Below are 25,633 nucleotides of genomic sequence, written 5' to 3' on the forward strand. Positions count from 1 at the left end.
AGTAGGTTTTGTTAATGATATTTCTCTCCAAAGATTATGTCCAGATTAGGAGCAGAATGTAAATTCTTAATACATGGATTACATTTAAAAGATGATAAAATTAGCTATAGGTTACACCCAAGGAAGTCAGTGTATACCCCAATCATCTGATAAGCCTTCAAGCATCCTGATTTAATTACACACCCAAAACTGGCTGATGCTTCAAGCAAATTATTTTAATTAGCCTATTTTTCTTTAATACATTGATGGCACTGCAGTTTTTGATTTTTTGAAATAGTTTTATTGGAATAGTTTTAACAGTCTCTATCAGTGACATTCAAATCAATGTGGTAACTTATAATAGTGATGAGCTGCCAAAAGATGCCATCACCCACGTCTTAGAGGCCATTCCAACTTATGGAACGGAGAATGGCAAGTCAGGTTGTTCACCTCTGCACTAAGGAATTGGCTTTTCCCATTCAAGTCTCAGTTGAACAGAAATCAGAACAAAGACATTACCTTAAAGTTTAACTGCTCACCGAATGAAAAGGTTAATACTCATATTTAATATTTTTAAATAGGACCAATATTTGATCCAAGCTGCAGTGATAATAGAGGCATGATAATTCATCACTGCACTAATGACTGACGTCTGTTTTAGCTGCAAAATTTTGCTGAACATTGTAGGCATGCCAGAATGTGTGGTGACACTTGTGGGCTGCCACCAGCAATCCTTGGGTTTGTTACTTGTTCACGCAAATGACACACTTCACTATATGTTTCGATGTACATAATTTTTTCCTCAGGAGAAAAATTAGACAAAATTGTTTTAGATGTTTATTCAGATAAATTCAATCCATTTTACTGTACAAAGTTTTGGTCTTCTTCCCAAATGGTCGAACAGTTTCATGACATTCTCTTCACCCTGCCAAGATAGAGAAGCATTATGAGGAGGATTTTGAAACGTGGAGGCAGTTAAGAACAAATTCAAATGCAAGACACTGAAGGTGATCAGTGCTGTACTATGTAAACAATATATCTATGTTTTTTCCCCCTATGGAATTGAATGCTTTGAACTCATTAATCTGAGGTTATCAGTGTTGTGAGACTTTTCCCACTGAAACTTCCCGTGATTACATTACATTACATATTCCCAGAATTGGGAGTCAAATAGTGAAAATACATCACACACTCAGTGGGTAAGAAGCTCTTTGTTATCAGCACTGGGACTGTAATTTAGTCTTGGGAAATATACAATTTAGAGAGAAAATTGAAGCAACACAGTTCCCAGTAGGCAATTTCTGATGTTAATGCCAACTAACTTGCCCCAAGCACATCCCAAAATAGCAGAGCTTTCAGGGGAAAAATGGGGCACTGTTCACATCCTCCATCTGAGGTGGCCTTTGCTTCTATAAATTTATACAACCTTGTTCCAAATAAAATTCAAAAACACAATATTTGTAAGCTTTTAAATCAGCTTTCAGGATTCACAATTCAGAGTACGCTTGTTATGCGCCCATGTCATATAACTTGGGTGATCATGGTCAATGACCATGGTTGCTCTTGGCAAGTTTTTCTACAGAACAGGTTTGGCATCGTCTTCTTCTGGTAAGTGTCTTTACAAGGCGGGAGACCATTGTCAGTTCTCTTCAGAGACGGTCTACCTAGTGTCAGTGATCGCATAACCAGGAATTGAGATGTACACCAGCTGCTCATGAGACCATCCACCACCTGCTCCCATGGCTTCACGTGTCCTTGATCCATGGTGTGGGGGGGGGGGGTGTGGCTAAGCAGGTTCTACTCTTTGCTTAGGAATGACCTGCAGGCTAGCAGGGGGAAGAAGTGTCTTACACCTCCTTTGGTAGAGACTTATCTCCACCCTGCCACTCGATTACGAGTTAACCAAATTTTATTCCCCGTTTGAGTCAGTTGAAACCTAATATTGGGCTGATGCTGAATAGTTTTAAGTCATAATAAGATTGCTATTTTGTTTACGGCATTGTGCAATTTTACAAATGGAAAGTATCAGAAGATGATGAAGATGCAACTACAAGATTCCATCCTACTTCACATCCCCGATCAAGTAAGGGCTTTTTTTTTTACAAACAATAGTTACACGGACTGGAATGCAGCCTATTTTGATAGTCAACTTGGGAAGTAAATATATTTAAATGGGCTCTGTCGATCGAGCTGGTGTGTCATTTCTATATGCCTGACCACTCTGATGTGCATTTGTAAATTACATTACCACATTAAGTCAGAGCTTAAGCCAATGTAATTTATTTGATGACACTAATTAAAATGTCACCGTCACAATCAGGTAATTAAGCAGCTTATTAGTTAAAAATATAATCAAAATTCAGGCAAAAATGAGTTTAATTTGTATTTGTGAAGTTTAGTCTGTTGTAAAAGGAATCAACAAAACCAACAAATTACCCAGAATTTTGAGAGACCTTTAAGAATACGGCAAGGAAGAAATGGTCTAAAATTATTTCTGGGATTGGAGGGTTAATCCACAGAAAGAAAACAAGACAGGGATGTAATCAGGAGGTTAAAAGACAGGTAACCGTACTGAGACACAATTTGGAGAGGGTCTGACTATATTCAATCTGAGAGGGCATCTCTTCTCACTGGAGAATATAGAAGTTGGGGGCACCTATGCAGCACTGAGGTCGAGAAGTTGCTTTACTCAAAAGCTGGTTAAAATGGCTGGAAAGCTCTGTCCAAAAGGAATACATTCAATGATAAGATTATTTTCTGGTATTAAGCAAAACAGAGGGTGGGCAGGAGATACATCTCTACCAAAGGAGATGCGAAGTGCTCCTTCCCTCTGCTCGCCTGCAGGTCACCGTTGGGCAAGGTGTAGCAGCTGCTCAGTCTGCAAGCACCCAATCAGGGTCATGTGAAGCCATTGGAGCAGGTGGTGGATGGTCGTACGAGTAGCTGGTGCATATCACAAGTCCTGGTTATGCAATCACCGACACCAGGAAGACAATTTCTGAAGAGTACTGATAATGGCTGGGGTCAGCTGTCTTGTAAAGACACAACCCAAAAGGCAACGGCAAACCACGTCTGTAGAAAAATCTGCTAAGAACAATCATGGACATGACAGACGGAAGACCAGGATCGCCCACGTCATACGACACAGCACGTAATGATGATGATGACTAAGCAAAATAAATGGTATGGGGATCAGCCAGAAAAATATCATGGTACAACATAGGAACACAAGAATTGGGCCTTGGTGGGAAGAAAGGAAACTCAGAAAACAGTCAGATGTCAATAAGGAAATGCAAATAATGAATTAAAGATCAACCATATTCATTATTCCATATAAAATACCAAATATTACCTAACTGTACAGGAGTAATAAACTTGCAGTTTTCCCTATTTAAAGAGTGCAATTTCGCACAGCACAAATCTGCCAAATTGTCCAAATAGAAGGGATAAAGTGCTTTTTTTTATACTGGAAATAATTTGGAAAATGTGTAGCTCGGGTGGTTGACGGTTGGGCAGAGCTGAACTCTGATCTTGGCAAGTAATTTACAAATGTTTTGTCACCATATGAGAAGACATCATCAGTGCGGTGTTAATTAACAGCACTCTTCATATGGTGACAAAATGTTCGCAAATAAATATTTTTGTACGAGTAAGAAAAATTATTTCAAAATAAACCAAATTGTAGAAAAAAAAAGTAGGTACCATGTAATCCTAATGTTGAGAGGAACTTCAAAATTATAAATATTCCTTTGAACACTATTGTGAAGCAATTGTGAAGCATTCTATCAGTGTCAACTGCAGTTTATATTAAATCACACTGCACTGCTCAACTTTGATCACTATTTTTCAAACAATGCACTACAGTTTGAGACACAGGAAGCACAGGAAAGCCACGATGTCTGCAATACTTTGCTGATTAAGCACTTTTTATACCTGGAGACAAGAAAATATGTGTCTTTTATGTTTGCTTAAATTTGTAAAGTGCATAATTACAAAAAGAGCAAGTCATACATTATACATATTCTTTAAATTCTGTAAGGTTAAGAAATTTTACATAAACCCAAATGATAGCTACTTTTTAAATATACATGGCCACCAGTGAGCAGAAACACCTCAAAATATCATCAACAATACTATAACTTTCCTAAGTTCAGTTACATCTCCCCTCAAGCTGCACTAGGATCATATTCTTGTATGCTCTACAAATTAAAACATGTAAATGATGTTGTATAGAGTTTTCTGTGAGCTTAAGAATAAACTTTTGTTGATCCAAGGAAAATTAAAACCACAGGTGGAACCCTTTACTAAATCAGTTCCGCATCATTTATGCAATTCTGAACACTTGATTACTCAGGAACCTTTAACTCCTACCTTTCTACTCCAGGTTCAGGGCCCTGACTAACTTATGAAAATAAATGGCAATTATCATTTTCAAAGAAACAGCCTCACCATAAATAATAAAAATATGCCAACAATATCATGAATACTACTGTTCCATAAAAATAAAATGCTCATAGTAATCACCACCACATCAGACATGGCACTTGTTTGTTGTTATGTTAACCCCATTACTGGAAATTTTCCATTTTACTTCTTTGTTTTGGAATAGGTTTCTGTTCACGCACCCTCACTTTCCGCTGCCCTTCTAAACTGAGTCACAAACAGTTCCGTACTTCTGGGAGCCCAGCCAAGCAAAGTTGCTCTTTACCAAATCTGCACTATAATTATCTGCAATGGAGCAATTCTGTTTATAAACTACTCATATCTCCCCACCCTAGCAAATTTAAACATTCATGCGAAGAAAACCTAGATCAATGATGTATGTGAACCTCTTCCCTGCCCTCAAAATTTCTCATTGCTTTGGTAACAAGAAATAGTTTCCTTGCTCCTGAGGATCACTACGTACTGGACTCAGTTATCCTTTTTTAACATTTATGAATTAACAGTAAGCATTTTTGGCCAATTCAACAGATATGGTCATCTAAACAGAGGCCATTTTTTACTCCCCCCAGTAGACCTCTATCAGCAGCATCAATGTACAAGGATGAGAAGCAGGACTTTTTTAAAAATCCCATTTGTGATTAATCCATCAATGAAGCCAAATTTCAATTACAAAGGCATTCTCTGAGAGCAGTAAATTAGTCACAGTTCAAGATCACAATCAAATGGTAACCACTTTGCTGTAAGGATCCACAGAACTAAGTGTATCACCTAGTGGCAGAAGACCAGCAGTGCAGTCACACCAAGAAGCGAGAGCTAAAAACTGCAAAAGCACACTGAAAACCATTACAAATTAATTAATACTGTAGCATCGAAACAGTGATTGTTTGCCTCCCTCTTGCTGTGGAAGGAGTGATATCTGTCTCTCCCTTGTTAGTGAGAGAGAGCCCAAGAGATGTTGAATTGTTGGAATGAACAGTTAGTCTTTGATGTACTGTAGACCATCGTCTCTCTTGAGGGGGCTTTGCTATTGCTTGCATGGTGGTGGTGGCAATGCTGATGCTTTATGCTAAGATAAGTGGGGAGAAGGGGGAAGGTGGAGGGTTGGTGCTGCTTGTGCGTGGGAGGGGGACAGGGGGTTATGGGGGGTTTTCTTCTGGTTCGAGGATGTCTGCAGGGTGAGAATTTCAGGGTCTATATTGTATATGTTCTCTGATATTAAATGGAATCATTGATATCCCCTTTGAAGACTTAATATACAGTATGTGTGTGTTAGATATTGATGTTCAGGGGTTAATCCTGAGTGACTAATTACATTGGAACTTGAGTCATAAAGCACCCAAGATGTTCACTTCTGATCACCATTTGACCACAAGATATGGGAGCAGAATTAGGCCATTTAGCCTATCGGGTCTGTTACATCATTTCATCATGGCCGATCTAATTTCCCTCTCACCCCCAATCTCCTGTTTTCACCCCATATTCCTTCACGCTCTGACCAATCAAAAATCTAGCAACCTCTGCCTTAAATACACATTGAGACTTGGCCTCCACCTTCTAATGCCAAACCATATCACTTCATGTCAATTCACAACCACTCCTTAGATTCCTCGTCCATTCGTTCCAGTTGGAAGTGCTGACTCAAAATCACAGTTAAATCATGTATGAAATGTGATAATGCTGGCAGCCACACCTCCTCCAGTTCTCCAGAGCAATCAAGGATGTGTAATTAATGCTACTCTTGCTGGTAACACCCAGATCTTAAAAACGAAGATGGAAAAACATTGTCGTTGTCCCTCGTGTTGGATCCCTTACTGCCTACTCCAGACCCTCAGCCTGTCAGCTCAGTCACAGTGCTGTCAAACACCTCTTGGCAATGGATACTGAAGTTCACTCCCCCACATACAGGAGGTCATTCGTTTCAAACACAGAAGAGGAGGAATTTCTTAAGCCAGAGGGTGGTGAATCTGTGGAATTCGTTGGCACAAGTGGCTGTGGAAGCCCAGGTCACTGGGTGCATTTAAGGCAGAGGTTGATAGGTTCTTGATTAGTTAAGGGGTGAAAGGATATGGAGAGAATGCAGGAGAATGGGGTTGAGTGGGAAATGGATCAGCCATGAAGAAATGGTGAAACAGACTCAATGGGCCAAATGGTCTAGTTCTGCTCCTATGTTTTAAGGGTCCTGATACATCAGCTGAAGTAGAATAGGTGGTTGGAAGAGGTTCTTGTCAGTATTTGACCTGATGAAATGAGTTACTCAATTTTTACCACACACAAAAAAACCTGGACTGCAGGTCAAGATCAACAAAACCACTGAAACATATTGATAATATGAATTAAGTTCCTTACCCAAAAGTCAAGCTATTCCAGTGCCTTAACAATTGCTTCATTTGCTTCTATATTAATTAAGGCTTCAGCCCGTTCTACCTCATTAGTGGCGGATAAAAGTTCAGTGTTCGCTTTTTCCAGGTTGGCCTTTGCAGCCTGAAACAAAAATTCAAAAACATTAATGCTTCGATACCTTTTTGGTCACGATTTTTTGTGAGGTGTTGCTTGGAGAAAAGGTGAGCATGTATCACTTTAACTTTTAACATTCGTGATGGAATTGTTTAAAACAGCAACACAGTCCTGACTTTCATGTAATACTTGCTGCATCTACTTTAATTTTAAAAGGTGGTCCAATGACCCATTAAATTGGTTTACACAAAAAACAGAAAAATATATTTCAACTTTATAACTGCAAAATTATACTTTTTACTACTTTGTGAAGACTCCAATGCTAAATTGCATTATGGCAAATCAGCAATAGTTGTATACATAAGGTATTCACATTTAATCCTCTTTTAAAATATCAGTTTTTAAAACTAATTCTGTACACAACCATCACAGCTTCCTTCTCCCTCAACATGATCTTCAAGTTTGAGAGGAGGACAAATTTACTTGGATATTCCAGAGATTCCGGAGAACCAGAACCGGGCACTGCTGTATTGCTAACAGCTGTGCTTAAAATAAATCTATGAACAGGATACAAATGCAAGTATAACAAGGGTAAATTTGTGGTTATTCATTTCACTAGGGTAAGCAGAAAGGCAGAGTTTTAGTTAAAAGATGTGAAATTTATAACATTTTATTCACAAATAGATTCAGGTATCTGCATACCAATCACTGGAAAACAAACGGTTAAGAGGGCATCACTACAAAAGGTTTCAAGTACAAGAACAAGGATGGATCACCACAATTACTAAAGAAAAAAAAAGGGGGAATTCTCATTGAAATTTATAAAATTACAATAATGGTCAACAGAAGTGTTTTCCTAGCATGGTGCAGTATATACAGTAAGAGCCTTGAGACTGAGATGAGATTTTTTTTTTACCCAATGACACCAAACTAGAATTTGCAACAACAAAGTTATGGAGGCCAAATTGTTGAATCTATTTGATAAGATTTCTGGACAAAAGAAAAAACAGAGTAAGGGAAAGTGAACAGAGAATCACAGAAACTTATACAGCACAGAAACTGGTTCTTGTAACTTGCCTCATCCATGCTAACCATGATGCCAATCTATACTAACCCATTATCTCATATTAAGTCTATACCCCCTACAACTTTCCTATCTAACTGTATTGGTCTTCAGTCTCCCATCAGCAATATTGTCTATCTAAGGCTTCACCCCATCCTATCTCTGCAAGCTGCTTCTCCATAAATCAGTTTGTTGTGGTTCCTCAACACAACTTGCTCCCAGCCCCCATCCTTTTTTCAAAGTTCAAGGTACATTTATTAAAATATGTGAACCACATACAACCTTGATTCATTCTCTTGCAGGCACCCACAGGAAAATAAAGAAACGCAATAGAGTCCATGAAAAACCGCACATAAGAAAGGCAGAGTCCCTGAAAATGGGTCTACAAGCTGTGGAGTTAGTTCAGTGCTGAATCAAGTGAAATTATCCATGCTAATCCAGGTGCCTAATGGTTGGAGGGCAACAACTGTTTCTGAAGTTGGCGATATGCGATCCAAAACTCCTGCCCCTCCCCCAGATGGTAGTAGCGAGAAGAGGGGTAGATGGGTCAAACACAGGCCCCATATTCCAGTAGGCAAAACTTACAGCTTTTTCAGACACTGTTGGGAAGCTCTTCCTTAAATTTCTTCTCACCAAGTTCAGAAATCATCTTTTTGAATATTACTGATTCTTCCTGCCAATTTGATCCGAGGCTCTTTGTAATACCAATTTTTTCCTCATTCTTGTAAAGCACTTTGGAATATTTTGAAATTTTATCTTGACGATATTAAGAAAAATTATAACTGAGAAAGAACAGGACAGCACAGTACAGGCCCTTTGCATTGATATTAGCTTTGACTGGACTGACTGCCAGACCAAGTCTGGAGGGTTGAATGGCCGAATAGCCCTACATTTCAGTCGGAAGACTAGAAACAGGCTTTATTCAGCATTTGATCTAGTATTCATAGCATCTGATTCCCTTACCTTAACTTCCATAAGCACAGGTAAACTACAAGTGATTTCATAACTTCAAAAAAAATTGAGAGCTATAAATGGGCAGCATTTCACTAAATGATAATTTAATCTGCTTTACTCAGTTGTGAAGTGTCTAAAAAAAAGACTAAATTCTCCAAAGTTTCTGAATTTAAAGGTTTTAGAATTTTCTTCATCTTAAGTAAATGCATTTACATGCTCAGCTTCTGGTTCATAAGCAGAAACATGAGCTCCATATTAAGGAAAGTGAGGGCAATGGCATTATGATCATCTTGAGTCACACAACTTGATATATCGTAAGTCAAATTACACAGACTAGAATTGGCTCAGATCTCATCAGCACAAAAATAAGCAGTCATCCATGACGGTGGATGCGTGAATCTCTGGCAAGCTGTTCAAACTAATTGCCACTTGAAGGCATCAAAGATAGGACATAAAAATTTCAAAGTATCGCTGCTCACCAGGACAGATTCAGAAATGACGTGTGTACATGTAGATTACTGCATGGCCAGCTATATTTATTCTACAATAGATATTTGTCTAAAAATGATCAGCATCCGATATGCTCGTTAAATCCAGACACAACCAGGAGAATGAAGCTCACAGTCTTGTCTCCCCAAAGTCATCACCAGAAATTTATTCATCAAAGACTAGAGCACAGAAACAGGCCATTCGATCCATCTAGTCCATGCTGAACTATTATGTTACCTGATTCCATTGACTAAGATTCATATCTTAGATCTCCATGCCCCTCCCATCCATTAACCCATCCAATTCTCTCTTAAATGTTGAAATTGAATCTGCGTGCACTGGCAACTCATTCCACACTCTCACCAACCTGAGTAAAGAAATTCCTTCTCATGTTCCCCTTAAACATTTCACCCTTCACTATTAACCCGTGACATCTAGTTCTATTCTCACTGAAACTCAGTGGAAAAAACCTACTTGTATTCACCCTATCTATACCCCTCACAATTTTATATACCCCTATCAAATCTCCCCTCATTCTCCTATGCTCCAGGGAATAAAGTCCTCACGTATTCAACCTCAAGTCTATAATTCATACACACTTTTCAACATTTGGCAATTTGGATAGAAGTATGAATCAATGTTCTTGTTTATTTATTTACTTTTGAGAAACAATACAGAATAAACTCTTCCAGCCGTTTTGCCCAGCAACACCATTTAATCTTAGCCAAATCACAGGACAATTTACAGTGATCAATTTAACCTACCAACCAGTACAGCTTTGGACTGTGGGAGGAAACTGGAGCACCCGCAGGAATCCCACACAGTCATTGGGAGAATATACAAACTCTTTACAGGCAGCAGTGGAATTGAACCTGAGTCGCTGTACTGTAAAGCATTGCGCTAATCACTATGCTAACGTGCCGCCCACTCCTCTCTAAAGCCAGAAACAGGAAAACGATTCTCACAAATCAAATGATTTCTTAACTAAAGGTTGCTAGGAAAATATATTAGAAAAGGATATTAGACCCTCTGATCTGGTTGGCTTATCTCTGCACTTCAGTGCAGCTCTCATCCAACAAATCTCTGGAGAAGGCAAGCTAAAATATTTTGAAAAAGCAATATTATAGTTCAGCATGTTTTCAGTAAAATTATAAATAACTTCATAAACAACTCTTTCCTCTAAATTCTTTAAACATCTTTGGTTAATAGTAATTCTAAATTAAAACTTGATTTAATTACTGACTTAGCATCTAGTTGTTTTAGTCACTCTTCCCTTAATCTATGACATATCTAATTTTACGACATATTTCAGTAAAAATAAAGCTGATAATGAAATAATAGCATAATCTAAGTCTAGAATCTTGGTAGTTATTTCTCATTGCTTCCTTTCAAACATAATAATAGAAAATCAAATTAATTGATATTCATCATTGTTTGTTATGTGCTGTCTCGTATGACATGGGTGATCATGGACTTTCCACGACCATGATTGTTCTTGGCAAAGTTTTCTACAGAACCAGGTTGTCATTGCCTTCTTCTGAGCAGTATCTTTACAAGACAGGGGACCCCAGGCATTATCAATACTGTTCAGAGATTGTCCGCCAGGTATCCCTGGTCGCATAACCAGGACTTGTGATATGCACCAGCTGCTCATACAACCATCCACCACATACTCCCACGGCTTCACGTGAGCCTGGGAGAAGAGGGGATGGGGGTGCTAAACAGGTGCTACACCTTATCCAAGGGTGACATAGAGGAAGGAAGAACCTTATAGCTCCTTTGGTAGAGACATAGCTCCATCCTGCCTCTCAAGTTCATCATACGTTTCTTAATAATGGGTTAACATGCACAATTTGCCAATCTAAACACCTGGAAGCTATCTAAATGAAACAGTTTCCAAATCTAGAAAACTAGAAAATTTACAAAACTATTGTTAGTGAATTTGCAATATCAACAACTATTTATTTTAGCACCTAAACATAGAATGCTATTAGAGATTTGTAACTTTACTACCTTACTTTCTTCACAACTATTTTGTTTCTGTGAATCTTAACAAGTTCCTTTCCTTTCTTTATCAGTTTCCTCATGATACCTCAGATGTTACTTTCTTCCTCTACAGTGAATAATGCAAAGTAATCAATCATTCATTAATTCAACGTATCACTGCTGCACTTTTTAAAAAGAAGCCTACACTGTTCTTGAGAATGTCCTTTTTATATACAACTGAAAATGCATTAATTCTGATTTTTCAGGCAAGTCTCCATTCTCAAACATCTTTTGACAACTATCAGCATTGCCTCTTATTTTTTTGTGCTTTTCTTTCATTTCCTATCATCTATATATTGTATTTTCTACAAAGACAAGGGATGGAAGGATGTTCAAAGGTACACAGTTCTTAATAATTGCAAACTAGTCCTGTTTCCAAGTCAATTCCTCACTTCCTTTCTTTTTCAATCTTTTTATTAGTTTCATAAAATATAAACATAACATAGCAATAATACAAAATTGTTGGAAATACACTGTTATACTTAAAATGAGTAATTATAAAACCAAATAGTATAAATTGACAAAACTCCCAATCGTGTAGGATAACAATGAATAATACAGGACCAAAAAAAACTGGAGAAAAATCATGAAAAAGAAAAAAAAATAGAAAAAAAACAAACCCCTCCCCAAAAAAACTAAACAGAATTAGTCAACTAAACTAAAAGACTTGGGCAATTCTAACAACGTAAAAATGGAAGAGAAGAAAACCTTTCCTCACTTCCAACAAATCAAGTTTAGTTGGGCATCAAAACTCATCCCTTAGCAGTATAAACTATCCCTGCTTTGCATCTGAACATGCTCCCACATTCCATCATTTTTAGATATTTCACCCATTAACAGATTTGCCTACTTTACCGAAAGTCAGTCTTTGATTTCATTGCATCTATCATTAGAGACCCTCACTACCCAGTAGCTGCCCACTTCACATTACCATTAAAAGGGAGGAGCTACAGAAGCCTGAAGACACACCGAACTTTTAGGAACAGCTTCTTCCCTCCATCATCAGATTTCTGAATGGGCCATGAACATCATATCACTATTTTACTCTCTCTTTTTTATATACAGTATTTACTGACCTCTCCGAACAGATCCTTCATTCTCCGTTAGTCCTTTACTCCTTCCATCTAACACCTCCCAGTTATTTACTTTATCCCCTCTCCCCCACCCGGACATCTTGCCCCTCACCTAGTTTCACCTATCACCTGCCAGCTTGTACTCTTTCCCATCCCCTACCACATTATTAAGAACTGTGTACCTTTGAACATCCTTCCATCCCTTGTCTTTGTAGAAAATCCATCATTAAGGACCCCCAACACCCAGGATATGCTCACTTCTCAATACTACCACTAGAGGTAGGCGTCTGAAGACACACACTCAATGTTTTAGGAAGAGCTTCTTCCCCTTAACCATTAGATTTCTGAATGGATAATGAAGCAACCCAAGAACACTATCTTCACATCAGAGTTGCTGGTGAACGCAGCAGGCCAGGCAGCATCTCTGGGAAGAGGTATAGTCAACGTTTCAGGCTGAGACCCTTCGTCAGGACTAACTGAAGAAAGAGCTAGTAAGAGATTTAAAAGTGGGAGGGGGAGGGGGAGATCCAAAATGATAGGAGACGACAGGAGGGGGAGGAATGCAGCCAAGAGCTGGACAGGTGATTGGCAAAAGGGATATGACAGGATCATGGGACAGGAGGCCTAGGGAGAAGGAAAAGGGGGGGGGAGCCCAGAGGATGGGTAAGGGGTATAGTCAGAGGGACAAGAGGGAGAAAAAGGCAGCACACGCCCCGAGCAGCCGCTCTCCCCTGGATTCTCGCCAGCATTGCTTAAACACGAGCTTGTGAGCATCCGTTTGTAAGATGAGCTCCATGGTATCGGAAAAGCCTGAAAGAGCTCGTAAGGGTGTTACACTTACGGTAAAACTAGACATAATTAAGCGTTTCGATCGTGGTGAACGAAGTAAGGACAACGTGAGTTTGGCTTGCGGAAGTTGACGAAGATGATGTTGAAGAGGTTTTGGCATCCCATCACCAAGAACTGATAGATGAAGAGCTGATGCAATTGGAAGAAAAAAGGATAACAATCGAAACCAAATGAGTAATGATAAAGTATGACTTTAATTTTGAAAGGGTACGTAGGTTTAGGGGATATTTGCAGGATGGTTTGAGTCCTTATTAAAGAACTGTGTGATAGAAAAATACGCGAGGCTCAGCAGTCAAGCAAGCCTTCCACATCAGCCACAGCAGACGAACCTCGACCTTCGACATTGAGGCAGGCAAAGGTAGAAGAAGATGAGCTGCCTGCTCTAATGGAAACAGACGATGAGATGACACCCCAGTGTCCCACCACCCCAACCCCCAAGCCACGGCCAGATACCGATTCGTGGAAAATGCAACGGTAGCCGGGACGCACACAGCACATCTTTAAGAAAAAAGTTGAAATAAACATGCTAATTAACTAGGTGTCGCCGACACATAATTGTCGGCCCAGATCAGAGACGATGCAATCAGAAATTGGCACTGATCTGGGCTGACAATTACGTGTCAGCGGCACCTAATTAATTAGCATGTTTATTTCAACTTTTTACTTAAAGATGTGCTGTGTGCGTCCCGGCTACCGCTGGACCCCTGCGTTCTTCACAGCAATGTATCGCTCAGCGGCCTGGAGGGTGGGGGGGCCACTGCACCACCCAAACTCCCGACGACTCAGTCTAACACACCATCATCAGTGTGCTCAGCGCTGAATCAATTCTGCTAAGTGATACTACACTGTACATACATTATTTCTACTTTATATCGGCTGTGTATTTTTACGTGTTATTTGGTATGATTTGGCAGCTTCATAGCTTAAAGGTTACTGGAGAGCGCTTGCGCGTGTTTTTGCCAACAGCGCTTGCGTGAGATTTTCTGCCAACAGCGCTTGCGTGAGATTTTCTGCTGACAGCACTTGCGTGAGATTTTCGCTCTGGAGAACAGTTCAGTAATGATTGTGGAAAAGCATTTCTACTTTATATAGGCTGTGTATTTATCATATCATTCCTGCTTTTACTATATGTTACTGTTATTTTAGGTTTTATGTGTTATTTGGCATGATTTGGTAGGTTATTTTTGGGTCTGCGAACGCTCACAAAATTTTCCCATATAAATAAATGGTAATTGCTTCTTCGCTTTACGACATTTCGGCTTACAAACCGTTTCATAGGAACGCTCTACCTTCGGATGGCGGGGGAAACCTGTATCCTAATATCAAAAAATCTATTCATCTATATACTTATTGAGATACAGCATGGAATAGGTCTTTCTGACACTTCGAACCATGCCATCCAGCAAACTCCCTGACTTAATCCTAGTCTAATCATGGGACAATTTATAATGACCAATTAACCTACCAACTCATTATAGTCAGCAGCAGGAATCTATCATACTTTGAAACTGAGCCTCTGCATCCACTTTTGGTAGAGAGACTGAAAAAAAAGCTGGGTGGAACAGTTTTTCTTCTGTTCTGAATGACTAATCCCTCATTTCATGACGGTGACCCTGATTCCAGACAGAAGAACATCATTTTTGTCCTCCAGTCCCCTTAAGAATTTTGTTAAATTCAATGAGATTACCTTTCATTTCACTAAGCGCTGGCAGGAGAGAACCAGTCTGTTCAGGACAAATCACCACCAGAAATCAATATGGTAAGCTTTCTATGCATTCTATTACAAGTATGACTGGATCTGCATGCAATATTCTAAGTGCAATCTCACTGAGGTCCTATATAACTGCAGCAGAAAATCTTTACTTTGGTGCTCAAATTAGAATTGAAATTGGCATATAATTGTCACATGTACCAAGGTACAGTGAAAAGCTTGCCTTACATACTGTCCATACATATCAATTAATTACAGTGCATTGAGGCAATACAAGGTAAAACAGTAAAGGAGGGAGGGGGGAGGGAACATCGACTCAGACCATGAGAGGCCTGTGTCAGGCATTTTCATGCCTTACAAGGCTCAGAAGTCTGTGTGGGGTGCCACGCCTCGCAGACACTAGAGCAATGTGTGGTTAAGTGCCTTGCTCAAGGACACAAACATGCTGCCACAGCTGAGGCTCGAACTAGTGACCTTCAGATTACTAGACAAACGCCTTAACCACTTAGCCACGTGCCCAACACAGTAAGAGTGCAGAATAAAGTAACTTCATCAGTGACAATCTTCCTGCAACAAACACAGAATCATAAAGTCCATGCCAAGCCGTTTTCCTGCCTAGTCCAATATAGCTGCACCCAGACCACAGCTCTCCTTACCCCTCCCATCATATACCTATCCAAACTTCTCTCAAATGAAGCAATTGAAATCATACCCACCACTTCTGGTGGCAACTCGTTCCACACTCTAAGTTCCCTTTGGGTTCTCCTTAAATATATCACCTTTCACCCTTAACCTCTAGTTTTCATCTCATCCAACCTCTTGGGAAAAAGCCTGCATGCATTTACCCTATCTATATCCCTCATAATTTTGTGTACTTCTATAAGATTTCCCATCATTCCTCTATGCTCCAGGGAAGAAAGTCGTAGCCTATTCGATTTTTCCAAATTCAGGTCTTCAACATCCTTGTAAATTTTTTCCAGACTCGTTCAAGCTTATTGATATCAATCCTGTAGGTAGGTGACCAAAACTGAAGACAATACTCTAAATTCGACCTCATTGTCTTATAGAATTTCAATATCCCAACTTCTATATTCAAAGCTCTGATCTACAAAGGCCAACGTGCCAAAAGCTCTCCTTAGGAAGCTATCTATCTGTAACAAGACTTTCAAGAAATTATGCATCTCTTAATCCCAGAACCCCTTTGTTCTACCGTACACCTCCGTGCCTCACTATTCACTGTGCAAGTCCTGCCCTGGTTTGTCAAAGTGCAACAGCTCACATTGGTTTGCATTTTAAATTTTCTCTGCCATTTTTCAGCCCGTTTTCCGGTTAATAAATATTAACATATCGTCTACTTTCTTTTTTATTTTATTTATTAAGCGTGGAGTAGGTCCTTGTGGCCCTTCGAACCACGCCATCCCACAAACCCAAATAACCCGGTTTAAGATCACTCTGGTGAACTTCAGTGACTTTTGGCTGGTGGCCAATGAAACAAGCAAAACAACCAAATACTTTATTAATCATGCTATATATGTGTGTTTTTTTGGTTTCTATGTTTCATGGCTGTACAACATTTACATATTTGGAACCCTAACCTAATCATGGGACAATTTTCAATGACCAATTAACCTACCCGATATGTCTTTGGACTGCGAGAAGAAACTGGAGCACGAGGGGAAAACCACTCAGGGAAGGGGAAGGACATACAGAGCCTCCTTACAGAAAGGTTCCAGAATTGAACTCCAGCATAGCATCATGCAAACTGGTAGGCGACCGTAGCACCCTACCTGCTGTACCTGCAGGGTAACACGCAAGTTTCTTTGAACATCAATGCATTTCAATCTTTCACTAGTTAAGAATACACTGCCAAAGCAGAGGAGTTCATATTTTTGCCCATTACATTTATCACCCATGTCGTCACCCTTTAACTTTAACCCCAAAGCACTGCATCCCAGAACCGTGATCATCCAGTCAGCAAGTAAACTTTACTTACCGTGACATCCAAATTCTCCAGAGCTGTTGCCTCTTCAGCTAAAAGTTGAACTGAGGAGTCTGCATTCACGGTCACAGAACCACTACTCACTGGAAAGAAAAAAAACAATATATTTCAATGCAATGATTTGATTGATTATAATTTCTAGTGAGATATCTTTTTCTTCCTATAGTCTAGTCATTAAGCAATATGGGACGCAGTCTTAAAACTTTTTGCCATTTATTATCACATAATTGTACCATTTAGAACAGCATTTTGTACTGCCATCAAGTCATTAATGATAAAAAGGCTCACCACAAACTAATTCTAATATACGCAACATAAGATAATTAGCTTGTGGTGAGCTTCTGGGGCATTTACCATTCTAGTTGGATTACTGAGGCACATGCCAGTTCTATTACATATGCCTCAACCATCCAACTAGAATGGTAAATACCCGAAAACGATAAAATAAATATTATACACTCGGTGACCATTTTATGAGGTACACCGGTTCACCTGCTCGTTAATGCATATATCTAATCAGCCAATCATGTGGCAGCCACTTATGCATAAATACACGCAGACATGGTCAAGAGGTTCAGTCGTTGTTCAGACCAAATTTCAGAATGGGGAAGAAATGTGACTTTGACCATGGAATGATAGTTAGTGCCATACGGGGCAGTTTGTGCATCTCAGAAATTGCTGACCTTCTTGGATTTTCAAGTACAACAGTCTCTACAGTTTACAGAGAATGGTGCAAAAAAACCTCCAGTAAGCAGCGGTTCTGTGGGCAAAAATGGCTTTGTTAATGAGGTGTCAGAATGGTCGGCTGGTCAAGCTGACGGGAAGGCGACAACAACTCAAATAACCCTGTGTATCAACAATAGTGTGCAGAAAAGCATCTCTAAAAGCACAACTTGTTGAACCTTGAAGTTGGTGGACTACAGCGGCGTAAGACCACACCGGGTTCCACTCCTGCACCTAATAAAGTGACCACAGCGTGTAAATAACAATACCAAGCACGACGAAGTTGTCAAAAATCAACAAATCCCCAACGTGTGGCATTCCAAAACTGGAATTTGCATGGCGTGCAGGAGTAAAGTAAAGCTCATGCTAGAGAATCTATCCAATGAAATTGTCATGAAACATCCAAAACAGGAACTCAAGACACATTCATTGAAAAGGGAAACAGTGATGAAGAATGGCAGGAATATGATAATTCAGCTGCTTTTAATTGCTTCAATTTTTTTGATTATTAAAAGTGGTTAATTCATTAACTTTGACATATTTAAGAGATTTCAGTTTGAATGCTTCTGAAGCTTTAAAATCAACTTGGTGCAGGGGAAACATTTTTGCTAATGATTTATTATCCTTGTCAATCTCAATCTCCAACCTTCTCCCCATAATCTTTGACACCCTTCTGAATCAAGAGCCTCCAGTTCAAGCTTTAATAAGTCTGATATTGACAATTACTGCACATAAAACCACCATTTGTTTAGATGTCCCAGCAGATCATCCAGTGAGTTTTTAGTTCAAAACTGAGGTTTTAATAATTAGCTACCACATTCAAATAGGATAAATTCCCCAGTGGCAATTTGAGTATTTTTAAAACACGTTACAAGCAGAAATAATGTAGCACAGAATAGAGAACAGGAGGAACAATTAAAAAATTGGGATATCATGACTGCATTGTGGTTAGCGCAATGCTTTACAGTGCCAACAATCACTGACCAGGGTTTAATTTGCATGCTGCCGGTAAACAGCTTGTACATTTTCCCCATGATCTCATGGGTTTCCTCCCTCATTCTGAGGATAGATGGGTTAGGGCAAGTGATGTGTGCATGATATGTTGGCACCAGAAGTGTGGTGGCACTTGCACAATCCTCGCTGATTTGATTTGATGCAAACTATACATTTCACTGCATGTTTTGGTATATATGTTACAAATAAATTTGATCGCTAATCCTTAAAAAAAAAATGAAGTTTTCCCCTTGAACAGAATCTTAGAAACTTTAACAGAGACTGTCATTCTAATAATTTGTTGTTCAGTCACTTCTACTTTTCGTCATCATTACTACTTATTAAAATTCATGGCATCAGTTTCACTATTTCTTCAGGGGAAACGATCCAGTTCTTGAAAACCAAGAAACATAAAAAAATCATTTTACTTAGGAAAAACAAATACTGTAGAAGCTGGAAATCTGAAGTAACACTCTGTTGAAAGCACTTAGCAGTCTGTACAAGATTGGTGGAAAAAGAGCTGGAGTTGTGGTAAAAACAGTCTTCTCCTCCTCCCTTCCTCTATTTCTTACTCTGACCTTTTATCCCTTCTCATCTGCCTATCACTTCCCCCTGGGTCCCCTCCTCCTTCCCTTTTCTCCTATGGTCAGCTCTCCTCTCCTATCAGAGTCCTTCTTCTCCACCTTTGACCTTTCCCACACACTTGGCTGCACCTATCATCTTCCAGCTAGCATCCATCTTCCCCCCACCCCCCACTGCCATCTTTCTCCTTCCTTCTCAGTCTTGAAGGGTCCAAAACAAAACCAACCAAAATGTCAGCTGTTTATTAATTTCCATAGATGCTACCTGACCTGCTGAGTTTCTCCAGCACTTTGTATGTTATTCCAGGTTGACACCTTTAATATTCTATTTGCATATTTTCTGGGAGGTCGGGAATAAATGAAACCTTGATAGTACTTGGGGAAGAAAAAAAAAATGTTTTTTTAAAGTCGAAATCATTGGCCATTTGCGTTCTGTTTTGTTATTTTCCTACCTCTGAATGCTTTGATCAAAACAACAGACAAGCAAGGTCTGGTTACCAGAGGCCATAGTTCACAACTGCAGTGAAGTTATTGAATTAACATCAGTCAGAATGCTAGACTATTGATCCAGGCACAAAATTCAATCCACCATTGTAGCAGAGGAATTTAAATTCAAGTACTTCAATAAATATGAAATTTGAAAAATAAAGCTGTAGTCAACATTGATAATAATGAAGCTACAAGATGATAATAAAAGTTATCTGGTTCACTAATATTCTCCAGGGACAGAAATGTGTAGACCTTATCCATTATGGCCTATAATTCCAGACACTAAGTTGCTGACCCTGAACCACCTCCTCACCTCTGGGGTAAATAGAGGTAAGTATATATGGAGGTTGTCACTGATATCCACCTTCAGTAAACATAAATGAAAAAAACTGTATTTTATTTGGTTTTCAGATATTAGCTTTCCCATTTTAACAGCAATAATTAGAACCAGTTAGATCTCTTGAGAAAAGAAGACATCTGTGCACACACGTAACATTTGCATGTGTCAACATTGCATTTGTAGCCCCATGTAAAACCTTGCTTGCCAGTGAATGAGGTGCGATGGATGCTCAAGAATTGCAATAAGGCAATGTGTTATTTCACTTGGATTGTTTCAAACTAGAAAACACTGGCTAAGTTTTTAGTTCAAAAAGAAACAGTATAAATGCAGAGAGAAATTCAGACTTTTTAGGAATGGCCCAAGAACAGTAAGAAGAATGACAGAAGCACAGGGTGAACTAGAATCGATTCCTCTACTTTTGTTTTCCGCGACAGACAACTGATTTGCCTGCAACTAGTGGTATGTCATTTCAGCTTGTAGGAATCGTACCTGTGTTTTGGAAATATTTTGTGTTTTAAAAATGGTTTGTAATTTGGAAGTCTTCTATAAGATAGAAAGCTTTAGTGAATCTTAAATGTGTTTTCGGAATGTTGCTTGGATTTAAACCTGGAAATAGAAACATAGAAAGCCTACAGCACAATATAGGCCCTTTGGCCCACAAAGCTGTGTCGAACATGTCCTTACTATAGAAATTACCTATTTTTCTAAGCTCCATGTACCTATCCAGGAGTCTCTTGGATGACCCTATCATATCTGCCTCTACCACCGTTGCCGGCAGCCCATTCCACGCACTCACCACTCTGCATAAAAACCTATCCCTGACATCTCCTCTGTACCTACTTCAAAGCACCTTAAAACTGTGCCCTCTCGTGTTAGCCATTTCAGCCCTGGGAAAAAGACTGACTTCCCACACGATCAATGCCTCTCATCATCTTATACACCTCTATCAGGTCACCTCTCATCCTTCGTCGCTCCAAGGAGAAAAGGCCGAGTTCACTCAACCTATTCTCATAAGGCATGCTCCCCAATCCAGGCAACATCCTTGTATAAATAAATGATATCCCTGTATATAAACAAAATAAGTAAACTACGTTTAAAATACGTTAGCCAGAAGTGTCTCCTCCTTGGTGGGGAGGGTGGGACCCACCACTTGAATAGAGGGTATCGGCTGCTAAACTCGGCATGAAGGATAAACAGGAAAGTGAACTAGTCTTTGAAGATTGGGTAGCCACGGTATAATGTCCCTTTAGTGAGGGTATCTGCAGCTATCTATATCAGACAGGGTTTAAAGACTTTGTTTTGAGTTTAGAGCTTCAAGGTCAGCAAACCCAATAACATCTCAGAGCTTCAATAACATCACAGCTTGCAATGAAACAATGTGTTTACAAGACTACTACAAAATAAATGTGATCAATACAAAGACAAGTATTGCACAAAGGATACGAATTTATGATACCAATGCCACATTGATTTAAAAAACAGCAAAAGATTTATTACAATAACTAGTGCTAATTGTCAATAATTTAGGCAATCTGCCATATTAAAAATGACATAGTAAGTTTTTAAAGTTCTGAAATTATATTTTCAAGTTATCACTACTACAAAATCCCAATTTAACATACCAAAATACTTGTTCTGTCCACCCTCCTCATCAAAGACAGTGACGACTCCAGGTTTTAGCACCTGCAGCGTGGGCACGTGAGACGGTAGAATACCAAAGCTTCCAGTCAGTGTTGGTACATCAACTTGTTTAACACTGGCTTTATTATAAAACACCTAAGCAAAAAAAAATTAAGTTTTTAAAAAAATCCAACACAGTTCAACATGCTTTCCCTAACAAGTCAAAACTTTTGTTACATCAGTTTTGTTTTTAAACTTTTCAGGCCCACATTTATTGCCTGCCTCTAAATGTCCTCAAGAAAATGACAGTGAGCTGCAACCTTGAATCATTGGTGAAGGAATTGCCAAAGTTTCACTGGGTAGGGAGTCCTGGGACCTAGATGAGACCAACAAATGACTTCCAAATCAGAATAATAAACTTGGAGGTAAACCAGAAGGTTCATATGTTTGGGAGCTGCTGATAACAGAGCCGAAGTAAAGGCAGTGTCTTTATAGAGGATGTATACCACTGCCATAGTGCAGTAGTGCTGAAGCGAATGAATGTTTAGGGTGATAGGTGGGTTGTCAGTCATTGGTAACTGATTTATTATTGCCACATGCACCAAGATATAGTGAAAAGCCTTGCTTCTCATGCCGTCCAGATTCCAAACACAAGTATGTTAAAGTAATACAAAAGACAAAGTATTACCATAATGCAGAAGTGTTACAGAAAAATGCAGCACAGGTAGACAAGTAAGGTGCGAGGACCATGAGCAGGTAGATTGAGAAATCACTGGCACTCACCACAATGACAATGGGGGTTTCCAGTAAAATGGCAGCATGTTTGGATGCAGCTGCCTCCCCAAGACTAACCAAAGGTATTTTTTGCCATTTTTAAAACACCTTTTTTTAACGATCACAAGATAATGCTGGACTTCAAGAACTTAGAATTACTGCAGGCCTAACCCATCAGCAAATGGCATATTGGCGGAGGAGCTTGACTTGGTGCGGATCATGTTACTGCCTGCTACAGAAAGACATTGGAGTCGGTGTGCATTCTAACAGTGAGTGATGCCTTGGACGCTTCTCTTGTGATCACAAGACCTTATTGAACATTGTTAATGCAAAATACTACAAGTCCATTTCCATCGCTTATTAGCAAGCCAAGACAGCAGGAGAGCTGCACGGCTTCGGCTGTAGCGAGGACTAGGCCTCAAGCCGCAGGCTTGCCTGTTGCAGCAGCCCAGGAGAGGAGACACCAAAGACAGTGTAGCACAGCATCAATGCTGGGTTGGGGGCTGTCCCCTCCCTTTGGAGCCGCTCTCCAGAGTTTGCTCAGTGGCATAAAAACTGGAGTGTATGAGTTTTTCTGTCAACTACTGAGAACTGCTTGATCTTGCTGATAACACCTATGCACTATCAAGTTACAGGCCATGTCACTCAGGGACTTGGGCTGGGCTATATATATATTTTTGTGTGACTATTCTTACTGCTACCTTATATGTGCCTTGTGCAATGGCTAATTGTTGGTACTGTGTTTTGTACCTTGGCTCTAGAGTAAGGTTGTTAAGTTTGACTGTATTCATGGATGGTTGAATGACAACTAAAATTGAACAAGATGTGCAGTTTCTGACCTGCGGTCCAGCATGTACTCAGATTGTTTAATGTTATTTCAAGTACACAAGTGTAAAGGAGAACAAAATAATTGTTACTCCGGGTCCAATGAAGTGCAAAAAAAAAAGATAAAAGCACACAATAAATATATATACACAAGATATCTTATATACATAGTTTGATTGTATGCCCATAAAGTGACGCTAGGCACAAAGGTGCCTGGTCATAAGGTGACTGACAGGAAATGATAAAGTAGTGACAGTTGGGGGTGTGGAGGGATGGATTAGTGGCTGGAGGTGTTGATCAGCCTTATTGCTTGGGGAAGCTAACAGTTTTTGAGTCTGTGGTCCTAATGAGGATTCTACATCGCATCGTTCCTGATGGGAGTGGGACAAACAGTCTATGAGCAAGGTGGGTGGGATCCTTCATGATGTTACTGGACCTTTTCCAGCACCTTTCTGTATATATGTCATTGATGGTGAGCAGGCTGTTGGGGGAGGTTTTGACTATCCAATGTAGAACACTCCTGCCTGCCACAGTTCAGTTTCCATACCATGCAGTAATGCAGCTTGTTAGGAATCTTTCCTTGATATGATTTGCATTAAAGGATCAAGCATTAACTTTATTCACCATAAAGGGACTTCCTGTCTGCCACAGTGCAGATTCTGTGCCATGCAGTGATGCATCATGTTAAGATGCTCTCTGCTGTACATCTGTAGAATGATGTAAGACTGGACGTGCACAGTCCAACTCTCTTCAGTCTCTTCACAAAGTAGAGGCGTTGATGAGCTTTCCTGACTGTGTAGGATGTGATCAGGGACCATGAGAGGTGGTGTGCAATGTGCACTTCCAGCAGTTTGAAACTGCTCACAGTTTCCATTGCTGTGCTGCCCATGTGCTTCAGTTGGCTTCTTATCCATGTATGTTTTTGAGAGATTCATCATTCTGCGCCATTACAATTGCCAAGGACAAGTGATGTCAGTTTCCTGATGGAGATGGTTATAAATATGCAAACATACATACATACAGAACAGCAAGCTTCAAGAGCAACATCTAAACACAGCTAAAGCCTTCCGTTGGTCAGGGACAATTACGGACAGTGCGTCCCAATTGATATGTGTTGGCGCAAGGCCAAGTGGTTAAGGCGTTCATCTAGTGATCTGAAGGGCACTAGTTCAAGCCTTGGCCGAGGCAGCGTGTTGTGTCCTTGAGCAAGGCACTTAACCACACATCTGCAATGACAATACCCTTCCCTTGGACAACATCGGTGGCGTGGAGAGGGGAGACTTGCAGCATGGGCAACTGCCGGTCTTCCATACAACCTTGCCCAGGCCTGCGCCCTGGAAACCTTCCAAGGCACAAATCCATGATGCCTACTGTGCAAGCCAGGGAGGCATGGAGAGCGAGATGTTGCCCAAGATATAGCAGGATCCACTTCACCCCACAGCTGATGAATCCAAAAGAACGGCAGAGACTAATACAGTTTGGCACCAGCAACCTCTATCAATTTCAGTCCCTGTTGGAACTTACTATTGAGATGTCAAAATGAGGAATGATCACATGTCTCTAGATACAAGATCAGAGAAAGGAAAATTGTAAAAAACATAAGGTTCTTCATCTGAATGCACGTAGCAACACAAGACGATAGATGAAATTCTGACACAAATGTAAATACAGCACACCTATCAGCACTTAAGGCTTTTTGATTGGTAAAAGGGTGAAAGTTAGGCTTAGGAAAATCAGCCGTGATTGAAAAGCGGAGCAGATTCTGCTTCTATATTGTATAATCTAAAAGCACGTCGGACAGGATTGGTGCCTCTGCAACATATAGAGGATCGATTATCAAAGAACTAGATGCAAATAAAACACTAATTATGAACCAGCTCTTCAAATTCCCCTAATCTTCCCAGTTCCCTCCAATCCCCCTCAGTCCCCTAATTCTCCCGTCCCCTCAGGCCCCAGGCCCCGGTGTCACCCGCAGCGCTTGGCCGGGGCCTTCAGCCTTACCTCGGTCGGAGAGGCAAACGTAAAGGACATCTTATTTGCCGAAGCCGACGCCGCCGCCGCCTCGGCATAGCCCCGAGCGAGCACGGCCCAGGTCCGGGACACTACCCCGGGGCGGAGGAGCGAGCAGATCCTGGCGGGGAACATGTCCGCGAAACCGGCCACTGAAGCAAGGACAAGCCGATACCCAGATTGCACCGCAGCCTCACGCATGCGTAAAACGAAGGTCG

General features: G+C 40.1%; 1 protein-coding gene across 1 annotated transcript; it reads right to left on the bottom strand.

The window, feature by feature from the left end:
* Positions 1-803: 803 nt before the first annotated feature.
* atp5f1d (ATP synthase F1 subunit delta) lies at positions 804-25,631 on the bottom strand. The gene is made up of 5 exons (XM_063032047.1): positions 25,407-25,631; positions 21,809-21,962; positions 17,055-17,143; positions 6,769-6,903; positions 804-904 (listed from the first exon to the last, which is right to left on the bottom strand). Exons 1-4 carry the CDS (start codon positions 25,614-25,616, stop codon positions 6,781-6,783), a joined length of 576 nt encoding a protein of 191 aa, XP_062888117.1. The 5' UTR covers positions 25,617-25,631; the 3' UTR covers positions 804-904; positions 6,769-6,780.
* Positions 25,632-25,633: the final 2 nt, after the last annotated feature.

The sequence above is a fragment of the Mobula hypostoma genome, chromosome 24, assembly GCF_963921235.1.
Source record: "Mobula hypostoma chromosome 24, sMobHyp1.1, whole genome shotgun sequence".
Classification (NCBI taxonomy): Eukaryota; Metazoa; Chordata; class Chondrichthyes; order Myliobatiformes; family Myliobatidae; genus Mobula; species Mobula hypostoma.

What these genes read in the sequence shown, in the direction of transcription:
- atp5f1d (XM_063032047.1), bottom strand. Translation starts at nt 25,616, where the DNA reads ATGCGTGAGGCTGCGGTGCAATCTGGGTATCGGCTTGTCCTTGCTTCA. An exon ending in TGGACAGAACAAGTATTTTG is followed by an intron (nt 17,144 to 21,808) that starts GTATGTTAAATT and finishes TTTTCTTTCCAG; the next exon opens with TGAGTAGTGGTTCTGTGACC. An exon ending in TGGAGAATTTGGATGTCACG is followed by an intron (nt 6,904 to 17,054) that starts GTAAGTAAAGTT and finishes TTTTTGTTTCAG; the next exon opens with GCTGCAAAGGCCAACCTGGA.